The sequence below is a fragment of the Mastomys coucha genome, unplaced genomic scaffold, assembly GCF_008632895.1.
Source record: "Mastomys coucha isolate ucsf_1 unplaced genomic scaffold, UCSF_Mcou_1 pScaffold21, whole genome shotgun sequence".
In the NCBI taxonomy this organism is placed as follows: Eukaryota; Metazoa; Chordata; class Mammalia; order Rodentia; family Muridae; genus Mastomys; species Mastomys coucha.
In genome coordinates, this window is record NW_022196904.1 from 189,433,619 (window position 1) to 189,456,174 (window position 22,556).

The 22,556-nt window shown below is 41.1% G+C and overlaps 1 protein-coding gene across 1 annotated transcript in view; it reads left to right on the forward strand.

Annotated features, from left to right (window-relative positions):
• Positions 1-22,556, forward strand: part of LOC116101474 (attractin-like protein 1) — a 350,037-nt gene that overhangs the window by 124,320 nt on the left and 203,161 nt on the right. The window contains exon 2 of the mRNA XM_031385013.1: positions 12,706-12,813. Coding sequence (XP_031240873.1) covers positions 12,706-12,813 — 108 coding nt within the window. The remainder of the gene's footprint in view (positions 1-12,705; positions 12,814-22,556) is intronic.

The window sequence follows — 22,556 nt, forward strand, 5'->3', positions numbered from 1 at the left end:
AAGAAAGAAAAAGAAAAGAAAAGAAAAAGAATGAAAGAAAGAAAAGAAAGAAAGAAAAAAACCTCTGGAAATCAGTTTGGCTTGGCGGTTCCTCCAGAAATTGGACATAGTACTACCAGAGGACCCAGCTATACCACTCCTGGGCATATACCCAGAAGATGCTCCAACATGTAATAAGGACACATGCTCCACTGTGTTCATAGCAGCCTTGAACCTAGTTCTTATGGAGGCCAGGTGCCTCACCACATGGGGAGTGGAGAGGGTAGACTGAGAGACTTTGTATTAAATCATGCCAGAGCTTTGCCATGCTTTCACTTTGTATGAAGTATCGAAAGCTCATGGCCTGTGATTGGGAGAAAGTAGGGAATCATGGGATTATCCATAGAGAAGAGTCATTGCTGCCATCTTGCAGAATTTAGATATTTGTTATAGAGCCATTCCAGACTCATTACTCAAAAACCTTTGTTCTCCTAGCTGGTATACAGAACCAACAGTGCTTAATGTCCATTCATTCAATACAGAAAATTAACAAGTGACCATATTTTGTGAATAGGACCCACATGAAGTTGTGACTGACATTGGGCATGTCTGTCTTTATGTGTTTGTTAGCACTGTGTGTCCTTAATCACTGTATTGCCCAGGAAGCACTGTCTCTCATGTTATTAGAGATTCATAGACAACTTTAGTCCATGTGGTAGAGTCATAGTCAGTCTGGGATCAAACTACAAATTTCTAAGGCTTGTCTTGGTCCTAAGTGAATTATTCAACTCAACAATAATTCATTGAAAATATGGCATGTGCCAGATACTTTTTATATGCTTACATTTTTCTTCAAATATTTACTATATAGATTTTTTATCTCTGCTGATATACGAAAGACATATTCTGAACAGATAATAAGCAAAATATGTTGCATGCCCTTGAGTAGCATGACACACAGTGTTTGTGTGTGTCACGTCTGTTTGTGAACGTGATTTAAAGTTTAAACAGATTCATCAGGGAAGAATGAAACTGCAGGTAAAGGAACAACTATGGCTGCCTAACCTTAAAGCCAGCTGCAGCTTTGTAGTGCATGTGTGCTTGCTGACTTCAGAGCTTAGTCATGGAAAAGACTAAGGTGAGGAGTTGTAGACTGTCCTTTCTCACATAATTAATTATCTCTGCTGTTTCTGCTGTTACTGCTTTGTAAACAGTCAACCTTACAGCTCTAGTCCTGAGTGAAGCCAGTGACCTTCACTGTTGCCAGTGCTTGGGGACACTGGAACTATCCTCAAGAAAGTAAAGTAACTTAACTAATTTGTAGATGTAGACACAGTGTATGGTGTCGTTAGTAAAGATATTAAGCCTATAATTTTACTTTCTCTCTTTCAACTTGTTCAGGATTCTAGGCAGGGATCTCAATACTTCTATAACTCATTATTGGCTTTTAGTAGATGACCAGTTCCAGAGAGAGAACTCTAGTAGGATAATAAAGGATTCATCTCTTTTCCTCGATCCATTTAAAATTTCTATCAACTAAGAAATAAATGTCTTGGTTATAAAAAATTTTGAGTTGTGGGAGGCAAATTGGTAAAAAAGGAAATAAACTTTATAAGAATAGAGAGAAATTGTATGTTAGTTGTTATGTGATTGAAAAAATGCCATAAGACATTTAATTCAGGAAAAACACCAGTTAATAGGTAAAGCAATGAGGACTCAGAGAAAGGAGCTACAAAACTGTGCAGAGTAACCTTGAACTGTGAGGCTGAACCAAGAAATCCTCTGACCAAGATGAAGTCGAGTCCTCTGTTGCTATAGCCTGACTCCCCATACACTGTGTACACAGTAATGAATCCAGAAATCCACCAACCAAGATGAAGTCGAGTCACCTCGTAAATGTTGCTATAGCCTGACTCCTCATACACTGTGTATACAGTAATGGGTAAAGTGTGATTTCACAGGGTTTAAAGCAAAGGAAAGTGTACCTCATTTCCTCAGGTGGGAACTTCCTTGTTCCCTGGGACTGCTCTTGACTTCCCAGTGGACTTAAGGAATGTGTCCTTAAATCCATATAGCTTTTACACTCTGTCTCCGTCACCACAGGGGAGGTAACCTGGCAGATTAAGAAGCCTGTGTCAACCAATGAGTGACAGTTAGGATTTGCTTTGGATCACCAAGTAGTTTCCAGTCTTGATGGTTCTCTGCCTGTCTGATCCAGGGAAAGAAATAGGAGGTCAATACAAAGGGCCATATGTAGAGAGATTTAACACACCAGAAGGCCAGAAGTTCAGAGAGAATTCTATACTCAAAAATAAATTAGGATAGCAATTTTAAAAGTTAAAATTGTTAAATGCCCATATGAAGATCTGGTTTTATTTTAAGAATATCACATCTCACACCAGTGCTAACTAGGGAATATTGGTCTTAATCATTTATATAGAAAAACCTGGGGCTGCAAGTTAGAGCTAGCAACAGAAGAATAAATTTAAAAGCAAAATAAAATCTACCTTGTCACCTTGTCTTAGAAAAGAATCCAAATTAGTCTGAATCGTGAGAAATGCTCTATCACATTCTAAATAAGTCTGACCACACTTCAGTGGTGAGTGTGCTCTTTATATATCAAGAGAAACCTTCAAAATCAACACTGAAAACTTCCACTAGAAACACGTTTGCCCTATTCATGAAACATAGTAAGCCCCTTGAGGGCAAGACCACATGCCTGGCTCTCTTCCCAGAACAGAGAGTAGTTCACAGATTTCTGTTGCATAAATAATGAATGAAAAGTGTTACAATAGTCGTCCATCTGTTTGAGTTGAAGGTGTGAGAAATTGTTCAAATGCTTAATGTACACTTGAAGAAATTTTTGTAAATTAAGTTTGAAGTACCTTTCTTAATTTTAATGTTCCAAAAAGATCACAAGGGAAAAATAGGTATTTATTGTTAAGTGTGAGAAACCAACAGTGTGTGAGGAGACATGGTAAGAAGTAGTAATTCTGGACCCTTATCAATGGGCAATTTCATGCCCAGCGACCATCTGCGTCTGCCAGAGAAGGCAAAGTGATTTCAGCATGCTGTAATATTGGATGGGTTAACTTCTAGAATCCCTTTAACTTTGAAAATGAACTATTGCCATGAGTCTGGTGTGACCACTGCCTCTCATATATTCTGATTTTTGTGCATTGAATGGTGTTCCATATACTTTAAAGAAGGCAGTTTACACCAGGTGAAATAACCTGTTCTCTGCCAAACCATACTTCACATTTAAAATTAAAACGACAAAAGTAAGTCATGGCTCCTTTCACAAAATATTAAAGGCAAAACTGTGTGTTCATATATCACTACAAGTCAGTGAACATCTTGTGTATTTTCCAGTAGAGACATTTTAAATGATAATTAGCAGATGACTTGATAAAGAAATATTTTAAAGTTTTCTAATATTGAATTAAAAGCAACTCCATTAATTAATAACAAAATAATACGTTTCTTTTAAAAGAACAAACATTTAGCATATTGAGTATGAGGAAATTGTTAGTATTTGGATCATTTATCTGTCTTTGAAGATCTAAGCAGCTCTCATACAACTATGATATTATAATCACAGACAGCCATGGTGCTGATCTGTGTATCGGATGGTAGCCATGGAGATCTGCGGGGCTCTGGTCTGGCCAAATCAGGGCCATCTCCTGGGAAGTGACTGCAGTAGGCTTGAACAGCTTCCAACAAGAAAGCTTTGGGAGAGAATTCTCTTCCCCAAAGTTACAGCTCTATGAGACAGATGCTCCTAGACGGTCTCTGAAACAACTCCTGGGCTTTATTCCTGTGAATAGGGTCTTATATACATTTTGGGATGGGTTGGGCTCTAGAGGCAGATGCTTTCTATCGGCTTGGCCTGTGATGTCATTTGGAAGGACTTCAAGTGTTGTCTCTAAGTGACTGATCATCACAGTCCTCTCCATGGGGTGTTGTGGTCACGTGTTCCAGAACAGGAACCAGGTTGGAAGTAGATGACGTACTTAAACTATTCTCAGATATGAGAATTACTGGGGTTTCTGAATCAGTTCAGCCTTCCCAGTTTGTGTCTGGTTCCACGTGCCACACAAGCCCATCATGGCAATCGGCAGACAGACTGCCTGTACAGCTCAGGACAAAGCTAGCTGCACTGTGCTGTACTAGGATTTCTGAACCCAGAAAGTGAACCTTATGGGTCAGAATGAGCCTTCCGCATTGAGAGTTAACTCTCAGAGTGTCTCCCAGAAAGGAGGGACCTTGTTTTGCAGATTATGCCTTGTGGGGATAGTGTGACTGGAAGATTGGTGGAAGCCTCATCTTCAGAAGTGTCCAGGCCTCGGTTACTGAGACGGAAGCATGGGACCCTGGGTGGCTTGTATATGAGCAACATTTGTCTCCTAGGCTCTACAAGGCTGACAGTGTCGTGTGGCATGCCGCCTGGATTTCTCCCACGTTGTACATGCTTACCCAAGGAAGTGCTGTCTCTGACACTACACCGCACACTTGTGACTCTTTCCCTTTCAAGTTCGGGTTTCAAAAGTCACACTACCCAGGCTCTCGTTTGCCTTTGCCGAGTCATGCGCATTACACATCCATTCTGAGGACGTAGCTTTTAAATGACCTTTTCCGAGATCGTCCCTCTGCTCATTTTGATTTGCTCAGATAAATTACAACCACCTGGCCTTTTGTATTAAAGAAAGCTGCACACAAAACTGACCTTTTGCTACTTACTAGGAGAGGGAAATTCATTGTATTTGAGATTAACTGCTGTTACTGTTTTCTTCTGATACATTATGTTACTTTATTTGAGGATTGTAGACATATCTCTTGCCCCCTTTGGTTTCAAGCTGCTTCTTACTCCATAGGATTAGACTTTCTGAGTAATAGAAAAAAACCTTTGTGTTAAAAGACAATGTATCCATTTTGTTTTGCTCCTGCTCCTGAGGATTTAAAGAGATCATCTTGATTCCTCTTCACCTTGATAAACGTTTGGTTATGGTCCAAGTAGTACACTCTTTGCCCTCCAGGTTCTGAAAACATTCCATTTCTTGCATCTGAAGCTCAAGCATACCTGGCCAGCTCCACACTTGCTGCTAATAACGAAAAGTGTCCTTCTCTGGTTTCTTATGTTATATTACCCTGGTATTCCATTTGCTCCTCTGTATTTCATGGCTTTAGTGTCAATGTATTCTACCCTGTGGCTATTTCTAGAAAGCAGTGGGTGCAGTCATTGTGCAGTTCATGCCCATACCACCATGGCAGGGGCGAGGCTGTGGAGATAGCAGCCATGAATGACACTGGAGTTTTACTGCATAGGGACATAGAACCTCAGGTTTGTGTGCTAGCCTGCTGTGGCAATGATGTGTGCGCATGTCAGCTCTTTCTATTAGGCTCCCGTTTTCTTTCTCTCTGGAACTTCTCTCTACTTGCCCAACTATTTTGTTTTCAATCACAATAGCTGATCACATATTTTGTTTTTATAAGGCAAGTTGAATAAGCACAACTTGTATAGGACATCAAATATGATTTTTAAGTACTAACAATTTTTAAAATCGGCAATATGCATTTTGTTTTTACTTTACAAAAAAAGGATCAAAAATACTGTCTTTCAGTATTTTTCTTGTTCTTCCTACTGTTCCCAGAATGCTTTTCTGAGGCAATGCCAACTTATTAGCTCTTCTCAAAGCGTCATCCTTCCCTGCGAACTCTTTTATCCTGAAATGAGATCATCCTTGGCAATTCTGCCAGTGATTCCACCTATGTCAACAAAGATCAGTCTTTAAATCCACATTTTAATTTTGAAATTACACCAAATAACCCTTCACAAGATTTCTATAGGCTGCTTAGAGTGCCAGAGGACCTGGGTTCAACCTTTAGCCTTGAGAACTAGAAATGACAGGACTGGGTAGGGGTGGGATCTTAGGGAGGAGGTGGGGAGCATATGGGTAGAGGTGAGGGTGTCTGAGAGAGAGGTGGGGGTATGAGGGAGGAAATGTGGGGTGTGAGGGAAGAGGTATGGGGTATGGGGGAGGAGGTGAGGGTGTAGATTTGGGGGTGGAAGGGAAAGGTGACTACAAGGCTGCAGTCTATTCCATGCAGGTGGTCTTTTGTTTCCTGAGACTCCTCAGAAAGTTTGTTGCTAGCTTTGGAGTATGTAATCCCTGCAGAGCGCCATCTGTTGCTGCCCTGCCTCCACCCTCCACAGTTGCCCAGGAAGAATCTCTGCTTGTCTTTGATAGTGTGGGAAAAGCTGATGGATAGGGTCAAGGATCGCATCATACAGCAGCTCCAGGAACAGCAACTGGGACATGATAGAGCATACGTGATATATTTAATTAATGAGTAATTATAGAAAAAAATTGTCAAGGAAGCTGGAATGTGGATACATTCATCATCAAAGGAGGGACTTTGATTTGAGAAGAGGAAGGGACATCATTCCGTTCTCCTTTCTAGCGTAATCTTTTCAGTGCTGTCCTTTGCTGAGCCACTTGAAGAAGAATGCTGTCTGCTCATCCCTTAGAGAGGTTTCTTGAGAAGGAGGCAGGAGCTGAGACTTGCCGCCTTCTTGCTAGCGCATGCGTCTTATGCCTCCTTCTTGCTAGCGCATGCGTCTTATTACTCCCATGTGATGCACAGCTTTCTTTCATCATTCATGGACAAAGTAAACAACCCTGCCAAGCACAGAATAAAACCCTGCACAGGAACACCATCTACTTAATCAGAGTTTACACGGGAAATTAGCCTCACTATTAATGAAAGGACAAATTATTTATTTTGAGGGATGGTTTACACTCTGGCTTTCTTTGTGAATGAAATCTGTACGCACGCGGTAAAGGAAAAGTAGAAACTGGCTGTGCTAGAACCTGTTAGATGACAAAACTCCTGGTCCTTTCAAAACCTATTCTTTTCTAATCTACTTCAAAGCATAATAAGAGATATCTGGCGATACAGTGGTGGCGCAATCCTTTAATCCCAACACTTGGGAGGCAGAGGCAGGTGGATTTCTGAGTTCCAGGCTAGACTGGTCTACAGAGTGAATTCCAGGACAGCCAGGGATATACAGAGAAACCCTGGCTCGAAAAACCAAAACAAACAAACAAACAACCAAAGAGATATCTGTAAATCAATTCAAATTCTGTAGTGCAAATGGTAACTTACAGAGATGCTGGTTAATTTCAGTTGCCAGTTGGTCAGGATCTGGAGTCTCAGAGAGGCACCTTGTGGATTAGGTTGGCCATGGATGTGACTGAAAGAGAGGACAGCGCTGTTGGCAAGGCTGAGCCCTGGACTGAATGAAAAGGAGAAGGGAGTGGTGCTGAGCCCATGCATCCTCTGCTTCTTGAGTAGGGAAGCAGCATGGCCCACTTTCCTGACCTCACGTTGCTCTTACAACCCCACCACCTTTCATGACAGCAACAGGAAAGAAACTTAAATAGCATTTTTGTTGACACCAACTGAACAATCAGTGCTGTCCAGATGGTGAAGAGCACTTCCACTGACCAGCATTATTTTACCTTTGGTTGGCATCTTTTTTTTTTTTTAATTTTTTCTTTTATTAAGAATAGATTATTTTCTCATACAATACCTTCTGATTACAGTTTTTCCTCTCTCTACTCCTCCACACCCTCCCAGTTCCTCTCCTTTTCTGTTTATTAGAAAAGAGCAGGCACCACTTACTGTGCACTGAAAAGAGTGTAATAGAATGAATAGTTGAAAACCTGAGACTTCCAGGACAATTGGCTGGTATGATGAGGTTTTTCAACCTCAAACTATGGCTCAGTAAGGAATCTATCACTAATTAGCTGTATAACTTCAAGCCAATTACTTCTCCTTTAAGTAGTTGCCTCACAATACAATGAAGGTGGTGGCGGTGTGAATAAGTTACTTTCTATTTTATTATTTCATTATGTAAGGAGGCCCACCAACATCCACAGGTTATCTACTGGCTCCACACATATACCATGGCAGATATTCACTTACACCCAGATACACACAAGAGAGAAAAACAAGAGTATTAACACGACTGTCTTCTAAGACGATGGAACACAATTCAAGAACATCTTACATACTCTTAAGTGCTAACTCTCATCCTAAAACGTTTCAAAGCCTCCATGGGTTCGTTTCGATGGAGAATCTTAGAGTATAGCTTAAAAGAGGGCCTGAAAAAACAACTCAGCTCTTGAGGGTACTTGCTGCTTTATCAGAGGACTTAGGTTCAGTTCCCAGCACCCACGTGATGGCTCACAAGGACATGGAACTCCAGCTCTGGTGCGCACTTCTGGCCTCCAGGGGTGCATGCATGCATGTACACATACATACACAGTCATACATGCCCACACATAAAATAAAAATAATCTTTAAAGCTTAAATGAAACTCTTATGTTAACTTTTACTCACTATTATTTGTTTCCTTGGATGCTTCTTGTAACAAAGCTATAAATTGTAATAAATGGTCCAATCCTTTAAAAATATTTAAATTACTTTTTTAAAAACTAGAAAAAGTATCCTTACTAAATTCAGTTGTCCTAATAGAAACAGTCAGCTTATTCCAATCTTAATATTTTAGTTTGGCTCTGAAACATTTAGTGCGACATCTATTTAATTTTTAAGTGTTTTTATCAGCAACATTTGTAGCAACATGATTATCATCTACTGTGATGTGATCTATTTGTTTTTTATTGTTCTGTACTGCATAATTGGCAGCAGCAGATCACATATAAAACAGATACATCTGTCGTGAGTATTCCTATAGATGTGCAAATGCTAAACTGCCAGACAAACCCAGATTCCCAAAAAATAATTTATGAAATGTCTTAAGAAAGTATTTTATATTTTCTCTTGGTTTTCTGGTTGGAATTTATCATTCTTAGTCACAAATGGCAGAGAGCTCTTCCAAGTGTAGTTCAATAATGACATTTCCAGCTGTCTCATCATGCAACATTTGGTAAAAGGCAGACTAGAAGAGCCAAATGTGTCACCAGTGCTAGGGCACATGGGCTGCAGTAATTAGGAAATTAGTGCTTCCGAGTTCAGAGCAGTGGCGGCGCTCGCCAACAGTCTCCAAGCACTCAGGGCCAGCCAGGCTCTGGGCTGAGCTGTCTGTGGCCATGCTCTTCTATCCCCAGCTCACAACCTGAAGATGGTAGTCACTCTCACTGTATGCCAAGAAAGAACAAGTAGTGTGTGGACAGACAGGCCTTCTGAGGGAGGTTTAGCACCCAAAGCCCGGGCTTCACAGATGAGAAACATCAAGAACTAGTGAGGCCTGACTCCTCCTACTGTTGGAGCCAATCAGCTAGGACTGGGGAGAGCTGCTGGGTAGAGCCTAGGGCTTCTGGGCCAGACTCCTGTATGCAAGCACAATATAGCATCATTAATAGTGTGAGGGATTGGTGCCTGCCCATGGGATGGGTCTCAGAATGGCCACTGGTCTACCATTCCTTCAGACTCTTCCATCTCTGTCTCTGCATTTCTTTTAGACAGGAGGAATTTGGGTCAAAACTTTTGTGGGTGGGTTGGTCTCCCCATTCCTCACTGGGAGTCCTGTCTAACTACTGGAGGTGGTCTCTTCAGGTTCCATATCCCAACTGTTGGGCATTTCAGCTAAAGTCAGCTGCATTGACTCCTGGGAGCCTCTCTCACCCCGGGTCTCTGGGACTTCTTAGAGAATCTCTCCACTTCTACCCCCGAGCAGCTGCATATTGCCATTCATTCTCCTGGCCCTCTGGGACTCTCTCCTGTCTCTCCCCATGCCTGATCCTTCCACTCTATTCCCTAATCCTGACCACTCCCACTCGGGTCCCTCCCTCCCTCTGCCTCCCATGACTATTTTGTCCCCCCATCTAAGTGGGATTCAAGTATCCTCACTTGGGCCTGCCTTCTTGTTTAACTTCTTTGTGTCTGTGGGATGCATCATGGGTATTCTGAACTTTTTGGCTAAAGGAGCTGACTGAGACAGGTGCAGATATCCACAGACAAACATTGGACAGAGGTCAGGGACCCCTGTGGAAGAGTTAGGAGAAGGCTTGAAGACCCTCAAGGAGATGGTAACCCAACTGGAGACCCACAGTGTCAACTCACCTGGACCCCTGGGAGCTCCCAGAGACTAAGCCATCAACCACAGAGCATACACAGGCTTGTCCGAGGCCCCAGGCACGTATATAACATAGAGCTGGCATGTCAGCCTCAGTGGGAGAGGATGTATCTAATCCTTCAGAGACTTGATGCATCAGGGTGGGGGATATGGGGAGGGCTGCCCTCTCAGAGGTGAAGGGGAGGAGAATGGGGGAGGAACTTTTTGAGATGGGTACCAGGAGGGCAACATTTGGGATGTAGATAGATGGATGGGTAGATAGATAGATGGATGGATAGATGGATGAATGGGTGGATAGATGAATGGAGGATCTGGAAAAAACCATGAGAGAGCAGCATGAAGATTCAGGACCTTCCAATGGCAGAGGCTAGGCTGCTTGTCAGTACTTAGTCAAGCTTTTTCAAAACTTTAGTTCTCAGCACAGTTTGTGTGTGTTCTTTATTCTGACAAAATTGAGAAAGCAAGGCATCCAGGTACTAATTGGTAAGGACAGTTGTTGAGGACAATGTTGAGAGCCACAGATCAGTGAGGAAGATCATTGCAGTGTCGTCTTCATGGCTCCTTTAGAGCATTGCCCCAAAGCAGAGTATATCCTGAGTGTGCAGTTTTCTCTCCCTGGCGTTGCAGCCAGAACCTCTCGCTCTGTTAATCCCTTAACAAGACTTTCAGCCCCACTCTGTGGCCCAAGATAAATCCATTCAGTTCTTTAAAAGCAATGAAACTGAAAGCCCACAGAACAAATCTGAGTCTTAAGAAAGGCTTTACATTTTACAAATAAAATATTCAAAACTGAACACGTGTCAGTGACAATTTCTTTCTGTGTGTGTGAGTATCAGTGTCACCTTGATACACTACACCTTGGGACCTTGGTCTTGGCCAGAGAAGTGCACTTGGAGTGCTTATCTAAGCACTCAATTGGTGGCCATGAATATTTATTAATTATATTTTGTAGACCCTTCAGGTCCAGCAAAGGGTGGGTGAGAAAACAGCTTTCATTGTTAAAAATCTCTGTCATGAGGTGTATCATTCATAAGCCAAGAAGAGATGGATAAATGGAAGACACTATAAGCCCGCGATGATTCTGTTTGAACATAACCTTGAATTTACATTTTCTCAAGGCTTCTTGTGTATTACTGTTGGAAGGATAGCTTGCACAGTTATGTTGTTGGCGTGTATGTGCAAGTTTGCTTCTGTAACATTCTACCAAGAACATCCAGATACATACTACCTTCTGCCCTTCGTATGGCTGGCTTGGAAATGACACTGTGTGCACATGCCACAGAAACGTTCTCAGCCACTCCAAGGGGAGAGGTACAAGCCAAGTTCTGTTTGTTTGCAGCCACATTTAATAACACAATGGTGGAACTTTATTAGAGTGAGTGATCTCTAATTTCTATACTTTTATTTATTATGACTTCATTGCTTAAAATTATAAGTTAAATTATTAATCATTAACAGTTTCTTCAGTCTATATAATATCTTCAGGTAGATGGTCTCATAATAATAAAGCAAAGCCTTAAATTCTATTTATGCCCTATGTCATATGCGTTACTGTGCAAATGCTAGATAATGGATCGCCTCTCTTTATTGTGTTCCATCCTCATCTGCAAAGGGTTTTTATGAATGATGCATCACAGGCCTTCAGCCATTTACATTCAGAGACTGGTAGTTAATGTTTCCAACTAATGCCGGAGAATCTTGAAGATCTCCATAAATAATGAAGCCATTCATTGTGCTCAAGGATGCTGCCTTACTCACTGATGGGATTTTCCTCCTGTTTGAAAGAATGTTTAATTGCACTGCCTGTCCTCTTTAATATTTAATAATAATTTTATTAGCTGTATAGGATGAGAGGGACAAGATCTGTGGTATCTGGTGCTGGTCATCAATTTTTTTCTTATCATGACTTAATGAATATTATAATTACAAGGAAAGACAGGAATATGAATTAGCTTAGTAGCTGTTTAGGACTAGCTAGCTTAATGGTTCCAGCTGGGCAAATCCAGAAATGACACAAATACCCTTTGGTGGTACTGTGGAGACCTTCACACAGATTCCTCTGGTGTCTTAGCAGTCATTCCTCACTTTAAATCATAGACACAGGCTGTTCAGTCAGAGCTCCTGCTGGTTCCACAGCAGCTGACAGGGGGATTCACAACCTAACAAAACGTCGTCTTAGCATGTGTAAGCTCCTTGTGATGTGTTTTTGACAACTCTCATTTTCATTCTTTAAGCATTTTTGATAATATTTTCCTTTCTGTTAAGACAAACAAATGCCTGGGTTCGTTTGCGTGGGAGCCTGGGTATAACTCCTGTCCTAAGTTTCATTTAAGTAGCACCTTGCAGAAACCTTGTGAGGTTTTCCAAGTGCTTCTGAGTACATCTTGTTAGGCCTATGGATGGAGGTCAGGAGAAAGGTTCTTTGTAACACCAAACATTTTGTCAGTGAAGTTGAACCAGGGCCTGGGGAGAAGGTAATTTTCGTCTTTAGCTTCTAGGTGTATATATCTATGAAGTAATTGCTAAATTTTCAATGCCATTTGTTCAAAACTGTAACCAGATATTGTTGCATTTGATGTGCTTTTAAGCCTATTTTAAAACAGATCATTTTTAACCCCCTCCAGCAACTGCTTCGAGAACGACAGCAGATGGCCAGCCGTCCCTTTGCTTCTGTTGATGTAGCCCTGGAAGTAGGAGCTGAACAGACAGACTTTCTGCGAGGGCCATTAGAGGTAGGAACAGTGGTGCAGAGGGGACCGGCGCGATTTGCATATTTATATTGCCTCTCTAATCTGCATCTGCTTGTGAAGCCACTGAGTCTGATTATCTGGGGCTGACGAGTGAGTCAGTCACATATGCTATGGTTCTTTCAAGGCACATAGATTTAATGGTAAGGCACGAACTACAACAAAGGCCACTGGAGAATCTATTAGCCCAGGCAAGAGTGACAGACTGCTCACCTGGCAGCCTTTGCCTGACAGATAGGAGCCAAAGGAATTTGAGGTATAGTTATGATGGGAAGAATCTGAACTCCGATTTTAGTCCCTAGGGCCCCTGTGGCCGCTCACTTACCAGTTCACGTCCATCTTCATTGCTAAAGTTTTACTGCAAAAGGCATGTGGGGATGAGCTACGCCTTAATTACATAGTTCAGCTTTTAGACTTGAGTGTCGACTATACTGGGTATTTTGTGGCGAAAGTTGATGAACCTGCTAGTTTGTTGCATGTGCAGAAATAGAGCAAAGGGGTGAAAAGTGTCAGCTGCATGTGCGTGTGATGCTGGGATCTCAGGTAATGTGTGAGATCAGCCTCCCACAGGAAAAACTCAGGCTGTGAGGGATGACCTTCCAGAGCTGTCCAAGGCCTTCAGATTCCATTGTATGCTTATCAGTTCACTCACGGTGTATGCAATAGTAGACAGGAGCATAAAACACTCTAGACTTACATGATGTATCCTCTTTTGTTAGAAATGCCACTATTTAACTAATAATGTGTTATCACTAGATTCCCTCACCCCAAGGAAAGTAAGGAATGCAAAACCAGACTAACCCTAAAAGCTAGGTACAAGTATATTTGGTTTTGTCTGTAGAATTTTTGTTATTGTTAAAAATGAACTGAAACATGTTGTGTGTGTGTGTGTCTGTGTGTGATGTATGTGTGATGTGTGTGTATGTGTGTATGTATGGTGTGTGTGAGTGTGCATGTGTGTGGGTTTGCGTATGTGATATGTATGTGTGTGATGTATGTGAGTGTATGTTTGTGAGTTTGTGTATGATGTGTGTGTGAGTGTGCATTGTGTGATTTGTGTATGTAATATGCATGTGTGTGGTATATGTGAATGTGTGGTATATGTGTGTGTGAGTGTGCATGTCTGTGTGTGTATGTGATATGTATGTATGTGATGTATGTGAGTTGTATGTCTGTATGAGTGTGTATGATGTGTTTGTGAGTGTGCATGTGTGTGAGTGTGTGTATGTGATATGTATATGTGTGAGTATGTGTATGATATGTGTGTGATGTGTGTGAGTTGTTTGTGTGTGATTATGTATGATGTGTGTGTGAGTGCGCATGTGTGTGAGTGTGTGTATGTGATATGTATGTATGTGAGTGTATTTTGTGATTTGTGTATGTATGATGTGTATTGAGAGTGCGTGTATGTGCATGTGTGTGGGGGGTCAGAGGTCATCGTGCGGCTTCTGTGTATGTGACTTCTTCCCTGCTCTAGGTCACAAGTTGCCATGGAAGGTTAGCACTGTAGGAAGGTAAGGGTGTCTCTTCCCTTGCCAGGAGAGGACTTAAGAGACATTGAGCTGATTTCCTCCTAATGACTCATTAACTCAGTTCCTTACTTCTGAGTATTGTGTTTCTCTTCTGTTTCTCTTTGTATCCAGTACTTACCAATGACCGCCACCTGTAATTCTAACCCCTGTTAGTATGTAAAAAGTTCGTCTCAAGCAAAATTAATACAGTTGTTTCTATGATACTTGCTTCTGCTTCCAAATATTAAACTAACTGGAAGTTTTGCTACAGCTATCAGGAATGAATTTCCTTATCATAGCATGTTTAAGTAACAGCAAACACATTACTCTTTGCTTGGTTGAGTCTCTGATTGCTCCCCAAGTCACAGAAGAGATGCAAATGAGTTGCGATCATTGTGGAGTCAGCAGTTGTGGTGAGCGGAAGTACTCGCTTGGGAGTTCAGTTGTCTGTCGCATGCGTGGATGTGAGCGAGTCCTACCTATCTGTGCTTGGCTTGAGGATCATCTTGGCACTCCGCTGGCCTAGGACCAGACTGCTACTGCAGCTCTCCTGCTCCGCTGTTGCTGGCGGATCGTCTGTGACCTCAGAACCAAGTCGCTTATGCCTGTTCCAGCATAGGCTTCATTTTCTCCTCTTAGTGGCCCATGCTCTTGCTTGCTTCCTTCATGTTCTCAAAGACGTTGAAGGAGTTACTGAAAGTGTCCCTGAGACTCACGAGCTTTCCTCCCTCATCCGTGCAGTCTCTATATTTAAAGTCGGGGGAGACAAGAGGCTGCTCTGCTAACCTGTGCTCCTCAACAATGCTGGTAAATGTGTGTTCTGCATCCTGTGATGCTAAGGCTGGGGCACTTGCTTTACTTTCTTGCATTATCACTCCATTCTCCAAATAAGCTGGATGTCCTTATGCTCTCTGTGCCATTTCTCTTCAGAAATTTAACTTCAAGATCTGGAAAGGTAAAATAATTACATGCTAACTCCCATTCAGCAAAGTCCGTTTTATCTGGAGTTGAGTTCTAATTATAGAAGTGTAGAATCTTTAAGACCTATTGAACTGTATTTCATAAAATATACAATATATATGCTGTTGTTCTTAGTATAAATACTGAATTGCATAATCTTTTCCCAGATTAATTTAGAGTACTCCAATCTACAGTCACGCACACTTCCCTCCAGACTTGGCAACTACTAATTTATTTCCTGCCTTTATATATATGTGTGTGTGTGTGTGTGTGTGTGTGTGTGTGTGTGTGTTTCTATTTGAGACAGTTTGTATAAACAGAATCGTAAAATACAGGTTTTCTGATTACCATATTTTGCTTACAATTTGGGACTCCATGCACACCGCCAACTGTTAGTACCAGGTTCTGTTTTATTAGAGTTATGCTGTGCTTTTGACTGTTTAAGGCAGATTTGCTGTGCAGTTCAGGCCGGAACATTCAGTCCTCCTGCCTGAGCTTCCAGGCTGCTGAGAGTGCAAGTGTGCACCACCATGCTCAGCTGCCCTCCATTTGTTAACAAAGTTCCTTAACTGGTAAACATTTGGACTTTATATTTATATATCTTAATGACATGGTCATAAGTAGGGTGTAAAATGGAGTTTATATTTGCTAAGTCCAAGACTGGAATCACTGGACATTGATGTTCTTATAAGCTGTTAAAAAGACGCTGTGAGTGTATAGTTTTACATTGGAAAATCAATGAACATAAATGGAGAGTTTCTTTCTGGACCATTCTCCTGATTACGTCTATTTCCATGGCAGTGTCACACTGTCTTGAGTATTATAGCTCTACAGTATGTTTGGAAGCAGAAAAGGCAAGTCCTCCAACCCTGCTCTTTATAAAATTACCTTGGCTCTTCTTCTCAAAAGTCTGTGATTTTTAGGATCAGGTCTTATTTTCTTCTAAGAAATGTTGTTATTCAGTAGACATTTTTAGAGCTTAAATTGTATGTTTGCTCTTCTTGTTAAAAGTAAATCTTCGACTTGCAGCTCAGCAACTCAGGGCTAATTTTTTGTGTGTGTGTGTGTACTTTACAAAACAAGAGGTAGATGTAGAGTTTTAAAATTACATTTTACTTCCTGTTGTTCTGCATCTAATTTGCTTGCTTCTAATTTGAACCTTCCTAGATGTGGCTTATTCATCTTTATAGCAGAATACTGAAAACTGTTTCAAATTCCCCCTCCCAGTTTTTTACATGTATATATATATATACATGTACACACACACACACACACACACACACACACACACTGATATATATCAGCATGATGTGGTTTATTGATTTGCTTCCACAGCTAATTTTGACCCCTGGGGCCATTCTGGAATCACATTAAATGTCTTATTTAAATCTGAAAATCAAAGCTCCAAAGTTTCCATGATAGGTTTTTCTGTAAAGTTCAATATTAAAATCTAACACAATGCCACAGGTAAGCAGGCAATTAGTGTTATACAAAAATTATTGACTAATCATAATGTAGCTAGTTAAATGATGGATTTGTCTTAAATTAAATGTGACTCTTATGTGCACTGTTGAGATCCACAACTGTATGATCAGGAAAATGTAAGAGAGGATGCTAGAGTTAAAGTAGGAGATGGTTATCTCATATACAGAGGCTCTCTGTGGATAACTGTGCACCTCTGTTCACACCTGTGGGTAAGTGTGTGCTGCTGCTCACACCCATGGGTAAGTGTGCACAGCTGCTCACACCAGTGGCTTGCTGTGCTCCTGTTCACCAGCCTCCAGCTCTCTCAGTGAAATAAATGAGCTCACACATTTTGTTACTTGAATACTGCATCTTTAATGGACTTTAGTACTTCAGAAGCCTTTTGATCAAAGACAAAATATATTCTATAAATAACCACTCCAAATTAATGATTATTAAATTTTAATCATAATTATCTTTAAAATGGCTACCTACCATTCAAATCTAATAAATGCTTCTAGACTCTGAATTTCCCTATCAACACAGTCTATGGGCTGATTCCACAGATCACAGATTATTTTATGGTAGCTGTTTGATATGTGGAATATATTTCTTATTTTTCTTCCACACACTAGCAAGTAATTGTGACTCCTGATATTTAAAAGTTCTTATGATTGTAGAATATCCAATGATGTCAGTTAAATGGCACCTTAGAACTTTTAAAATAAATTCAGTGTGGATGGTTGTTGCCCAGTAGATATCTTAGAGCTCAAGTTGGCTTTTTGCCCTCCCCTGTTAAAGTAAAAGGCTGAGTTGAGGCAGAGCAGCTCCGGGGCTGACTTCTTCCTTTGATGTCCTTTAGAAAACAAGGAATGTTGCAGTGATTTTACAGGAGATTTTGATGGCATGCTTTGTCTCTGCCAGGCACTGTCTGAGTACTCGAGGAACATTGGGAATTCAATAAAGAACCTGTCTTTATGAAGCCTGTATTCTAGGAAGAGAAAGTCAGTCTTTTAGTGAGGCAATTGGTGGCACACATAGTGCAAAAGGGAAAGGCGGGATGAAGGAGAATGAAGCACATGCAGGCTTGGTGTCTCTGCAGGGTGGAGGATGCACTGTGTTAGACAGTGAGGGTGGGAACCAGCTAATTGAGGAAGAGAAAGATGAGCAGGGCTTGGAGGAGAGAACGGTATACTGGTGAGATCTGGTGAGGACCATTACAGGCCAAGGCAGCCCTGAGGATTCCAGAGGAGGCAGAGGACCCTGCGTCCTGTACATCGTCTAAAGATGGCGATGCTGCAAGAAAAGCCAGTGCGAGCAAGGTGGAGAATGAGGTGTGCCGAGTATTTTAGGTGATCTCTGCCTCATGCTCTGAGAAGTTTGAAGGGGTCTGACTTTGTGAGGCTCCTGGTTAGCAAACACCAAGACTGCTTGCTCCTCTCAGCCTGAATAATCAGCTGGGAAGGAAAGGAGGAAGATGATGGAGAGCAGCCCGGAATTGTACCGTGGGCAGCCAGAGACGACAACACTGCCGGGAAACGGGAGCCAGAAAAACCAGGTGTCACACTAGATGCTCAGGTGAGCACTGACGGGCTGTGCTCTGTCTTCTGAAGGCTCCTTTGCAGCCAGCAGATGCCTCGGGTGAGGAAATAGCTTTGGGCGACTAGAAGCCCGAGGTGCAAGGCAGCCCAGTCCTGCATGCGGGGGTGAGGGCAGGGGAGCTCGAGTTCTTAGCTGACGATGGCAAGGCCAGGGTTGTGGCACAGCAAGCTGTGTAATGTTGTCAAACCCTGCGCCAAAGTAGTTTATCCTGAGTGTGGTGGCTCAGCTGAGACGCTCTGGTCTGTGTTGGGTCCGGGTGGCCTGCGACGGCTGTGTACATGGTGCTGCCCTCCTTAGCCACGTGTCTCTGTACAGGAAGCTCGGCTGCCCCTGTGCTGCTCACAAGAACTCAGTACATGATTCTCTTAAGTAAATGTCAGAAGCCACGGGAAAGCACCTAGGATCTTTAATAACTTGGTCTGTCTGTCTGTCTTTCTTTCCTTCTTTCTGGTTCATCTTCCTTTCTTTTTTTAGAGTTGGTGTCACAGTAGAAATGCAATATTTTGTCATAAACAAGTAATTCACAGCTGATAAGTTGAAATGATGATTATGTCACTCACAATATAATTTCCCCATTTACTTATTTTTTAATCAATTTATTGTATATCTATGGGTGTCTGGCCTGTTTGAATAACTGCTTAGTGACTAGGGAGCCCAGAAAAGGTATTGGATCCCCTGGAACTAGAGTTACAGATGATTGTAAGCCACTATGTAGGTGCTGGGAATTGAACCCGAGTTCTCTAGAAGAGCAACTGAGCCATCTCTTCACCCTCTTCACCCTAAACTTTTTGAGTGGTGTGCAATGGGTGGTAGGTGACAGTCCAGTCACATTATATGGATCCTTATGTGTCATTGACAATTTCTCTAGGATGACATGTCTTATCTCAGGTAATTCTATTTATCTTGTATGGAGTTGGGAAAAAACTAACCTTTACGTCTTATCATTTAGACACACTGGTTTTCTAAGAGGCTTGGTTTTAATGTCTTCTTTAACACATTGAATATATACACATTAGTATATAGAAGATATACCTTATATATCTTCATGTGTACTCTATAAATAGATGTGGGTAGAGCTGAGTACAATTGAACTTCAGATTTCTTTGTCATCACAGCTGCTCTTTCAAACTTTCAGAGGAATTGCACCTGTGGCTTCTCAGACCTTATTTCAAAATAAGACTGTAATATTTATGCATTTTAGAAATTTGGGAATTTTTAGACAGTATCTTTGCAAATTGCCTAACTTTGCTTATACAATAAATTCCTAGCAGCTTCTAATAACATTTTATGTAAAGCATGCTAAATTTTGATGCCTCTACTTATTTACCAATGGTGATAATTTAAAAATATGTATATTGGGGCTAGAGGGATGGCTCAGTGCTCTTCCAAAGGTCCTGAGTTCAAATCCCAGCAACTACATGGTGGCTCACAACCATCTGTAATAAGATCATATTCCTTCTTCTGGTATCTGAAGACAGCTACAGTGTACTTACATATAATAAATAAAATAAATCTTTTATATATATACATATATATGTATATATACACATACATATACATATATATTATGCAGAGTCATAAGCCACTAACAGGGATACAAATACACTTTGGAAAACACTTTTAACATGTGACCCAGAAACACTGGCAGTTTTTTAATCAAGAGAGATAAAAATATGTTTCTGTGGAAAGATGACTATGTAAATATTAATGGCAGCTTTATTTATAATAGTTACAGATCAGAAAAATACCGATTTCTATAACCTGGTAATTGGACAGATTTTAGTGACAGAATATCAGCAAGAGAAGAAGCTCCTGAGGCAAGAAGTTAGTTCCATGAGCATAGCACACTGGAAGCACTGCACAAGGTGAAGATATATATCTATATTGTAATATCCATGGCATGCCAGACATCACAAAGCAGGCTCTGACACAGCTGGATCTTATCCATGGCATCCCAGACATTGCAAAGCAGGCTCTGACATAGCTGGATCTCGGCCTCTCCTTTGAGAGGGATATGAGCTGCCTGCCCCCCTCACCCTGCCGTCACTTATTTCCCATATACTACCTGTAGCCACTTCCTGTATACCATAATAAATGAGGCTTGTGATGGAAACTGGAAGTACATAAGGCCCAAGAGTATTTGTTTCAGTAAATAATGTTTAATTTTGACATAATTGTGAATAAATAAAATTATGAAAAATATGAGCCCTTTCTACCACATTTAATTAGCAGAATACCTAGTTGCCCAGTGTACTGAATGAAGTCTGTGTCTATGTCTACATAAACATATATGATAGATAAATAGTTACACACATACACACACACACACACACACACACACACACACACTGCCGCATTTACAGTTCTCATCAACTATGAAGAGAAAATGTAATTTTTGCACTAGTTATTTTCCTGTGTATCCTTGATTTATCGAGACAATACAGGTGTCATATCATCATTTATTAGTTATTAAGTAAGGCTAATTTAGTCCTCTGACTAGAAAACTAAGATAACCATGAACACACTTACATTTTATCAGTTCCACTCATGTGCACAGCCTCCTAGTGACCAGTTCAATCCAGACGAAAAATGTTCTTACTGCTGTAGATTCTTCTTGCCTTGCTCCTGCTCCTGCCCATGGCACGCACTCAGCTGACTTCCACCTTTGGAGTCTAGTCTATATAAACAGGTGTATGTACTTTGTTTATAGCAGTTTTCACCTTGTGCAGTGCTTTCAGTGCGCTATGCTCATGGAGTTAACTTCTTGCCTCGGGAGCTTCTTCTCTTGCTGATATTCTATCATCAAAATCTGTCCAATTACCAGGTTATAGAAATCGGTATCTTTTCTCTGATCTATCACTATTATAAATAAAGCTGGCATTAATGTTTGCATAGTCATCTTTCCAGAGAAATAAGTTTTTATCTCTCTTGATTAAAAACCTGCCAGTGTTTCCGGGTCACATGTTAAAAGTGTTTTCCAAAGTGTATTTGTATCCTTGTCAGTGGCTTATGACTCAGCATGCTCCCAGCACTCGGCATTGTTGGTAATTTTATTCTTCTGATGCAGGGAGGAGTTTCGCTGTGGCTCTGGGGTTTGCCGAGCCCTTTACTCTTTTCCAAAAGAGGCAATAGTCAGCCGCATAGCAACACAAACCCACACAGTTTTACACTTTCCCTAGACATGTACATGACTATTAACCCATAAATATGCTGAAACAGGGAGAGATAATATTGCCTTGTTTGCCTTATAGTAACAAACACTGTAGTGAATAACTACAAAGGTCAAATGTCGATTTGGCTCACAGTTTTAGGGAGTCACAGTCTGTAGACTGGGAAGATGTTGCTGAATTAGGTCTTTGGTGACAGCAGTGTGTGGCAGCACATCTTTCTGTTAACAAGTGGACACTCACAACAGGAACAGAGAAAGGAGTGGAGGGGCCCCGAATCAGCCTTCCTTAGAAAACTCAGGGTCACATAGGAACCTCTAAGAGGTTCCTGGCAGGCAAGCTCTACTTACAGAGTTTGCCCCTCTGTGACCTAACGTCCCAAGTCTTAAGGACCCCTCTTTTCCCAACAGTGTCATCTTGAGCACTAAGCTTAGACCTTTTAGGACACTCACTGCAAACTGATGCAGTAACAGTGAGAGGCATCTTGTATGTGCCTATTTTTGTAAAACTCAACAGTGTACAAAACATAACTTCATAAAATAAATAAATGAGTTTTTCTAGCTGCCTATGGGGCTCTCTTCAATGAAATAACTCCATTTATTAAGAAATAAAATATTAATATTATAGATTATTTTTTTAATTAAAAATTAGCACACATAGAAATGGAGAAGTGAAATGTATCACTCTGTTTCCACAATTCCAGATTCTTGGCCAGTCTCGTTTTATCATCAAAAAATATTAAATTTTATTTGGATCTTAGAGTTCTTGATTTATCATATTAAAATATTGAAAATAATTATTTTTAAATATTTAGAGTTAAACATATAATTTCTAGTTTTGTTCTCTAAGATTCCTGTGGCCCCTCAGTTTGGCCTGTCTGCAAGTGAAATATTTGTTATGTTTATTGTCCCCAGCATCCTCTGGGTGTCCAATGGGAAACCTCAGCACCTACACATGAGTCAAGGCTCAGCACCTACACACAAGTCAAGGCTCAGCACCTACACACGAGTCAAGGCTCAGCACC